Source organism: Merops nubicus, unplaced genomic scaffold (assembly GCF_000691845.1).
Source record: "Merops nubicus isolate BGI_N331 unplaced genomic scaffold, ASM69184v1 scaffold44860, whole genome shotgun sequence".
In the NCBI taxonomy this organism is placed as follows: domain Eukaryota; kingdom Metazoa; phylum Chordata; class Aves; order Coraciiformes; family Meropidae; genus Merops; species Merops nubicus.
Window position 1 is genome coordinate 1 of NW_008585697.1, and position 1,555 is coordinate 1,555.

Here is a 1,555-nt window from a genome sequence, read left to right on the forward strand (position 1 = left end):
GGACAGACACTGGGGTGTGGGACACAGAGGGGGACACGGGACACAGACAGCAGGACAGGGAGGTGGGACACAGGACACAGCATGGACACTGGGACAGGGCTATGGAAGGCACAGGGACACAGAGAGGTAGGGGACAGACACCCGGGTGTGGGACACAGGAACACAGCACAGACCCTGGGACAGGGACATGACACAGGGACAGACACAGGGACATGGGACAACATCACGTGGCGCTAGGACAGGCAAAGGGAGCTGGGACACAGGAGCACAGCAGACACTGGGACAGACACAGCCTGGACAGAGGTGCAGCTGGGCACAGCTGGGGCAGGGCTCTGAGCACAGGCTGTCCCTGCAGAGTGGATCGAGCGGCAGCGAGCCAAGAACAAGACCTACTACTACCACCAGAAGTTCCGCCGCGTGCCCGACGTGAGCGAGTGTCTGGAGGGTGACTACCTCTGCTTCTTCGAGGCTGAAGCACAGTGGAGGAGGGACAGGTATGGCTGTCACTAGCTGTCCCCACGCCAGGCCACGCTGCTCTGGTTAGCCAGCCCGGGGAGCTGCAGGGGTTGGCCTGAACTCGGCCCTTTTCGTGGATTTTGAGGTGCTGAGGCAGCACCTCCTGCCCAGCCCGTTACAGGAGGGCCCATTTCATAGTGGTGCTGTCCCCATAGTGGCATCAGGGTGTGTCCTCCTGCTGTGCCTGGTTCCTGCAGGACAGGCCAGGATGCTGTGAAAACCCAGAGAGGACCCTCCCCAGGGGAGCACCACCCCTTTTTGTTCTGCTTTTCTATCATCTCTTGGCTGTGGCTCCATCATCATCTTCCCCACAGGATGGTCGATCAGGAGATCGTGGAGATAGTCCGGGAAAGGCTGGGAGCCTGCAACCAGAGGGAGGGCCCCAACCGCCTGCAGAACTGTGCCAAGGAGGCAGAGCTGCTGGTGCAGGTCACCAAGGCCTACCAGGACAGATGTGAGTGTGGCAGTGCTGGCAGAGGGACCCCTGAGCCACCTCTCCCCCACCCAACGCAGGCTTACTGCTTTTGAGAAGACATTTCAGCTGTCTGCTTTTCTTCCCCAGATGGTGACCTGGGTGTCCACGGGAACGCCAGGACCTGCCTGATGAAGCAGAAGCACAGGATGATGGAGGAGAGGAAGGCCCAAGCAAACGCCTCCCAGTAGAGCTGGTTTGTGGCTCCCTTGCTGTGTGCCCAGCACTGACCTGGCACCTCCACAATAAACGTGTGGCCCGGGTGTCTGCCTACAACAGGATCTAGACTCATTCTTTGAAGAGCTCTGCAAATACTGACAGAGTCCTTGCTTTCTAGCTGTGTTTGTGGTGACCTGGCAGTGATGGCTTAATGACTGGACTTGAAGGTCTCTTCTAACCCAAGGGATGCCATGATTTATCATTGAATTCTGGCTGATCGTTGTCATCCCCCAAGCCTCACTCCAGGTACCCCTGGGCTGCCCTAACTGGGATCTCCCCTGTTCCTCTCCCCTACCAACCCACACACTGTGCTGGTCTGCCCAGCCCCACAGTTCCCTCAGGGTGAAG

The 1,555-nt window shown here is 58.8% G+C and overlaps 1 protein-coding gene across 1 annotated transcript; it reads left to right on the plus strand.

The window, feature by feature from the left end:
• Positions 1-355: 355 nt before the first annotated feature.
• NDUFB10 (NADH dehydrogenase (ubiquinone) 1 beta subcomplex, 10, 22kDa) lies at positions 356-1,185 on the plus strand (the record flags this gene model as incomplete). The annotated part of the gene is made up of 3 exons (XM_008948105.1): positions 356-494; positions 831-970; positions 1,079-1,185. Coding segments are annotated over 3 exons (380 nt in total), but the record flags the coding sequence as incomplete, so codon positions are not given.
• Positions 1,186-1,555: the final 370 nt, after the last annotated feature.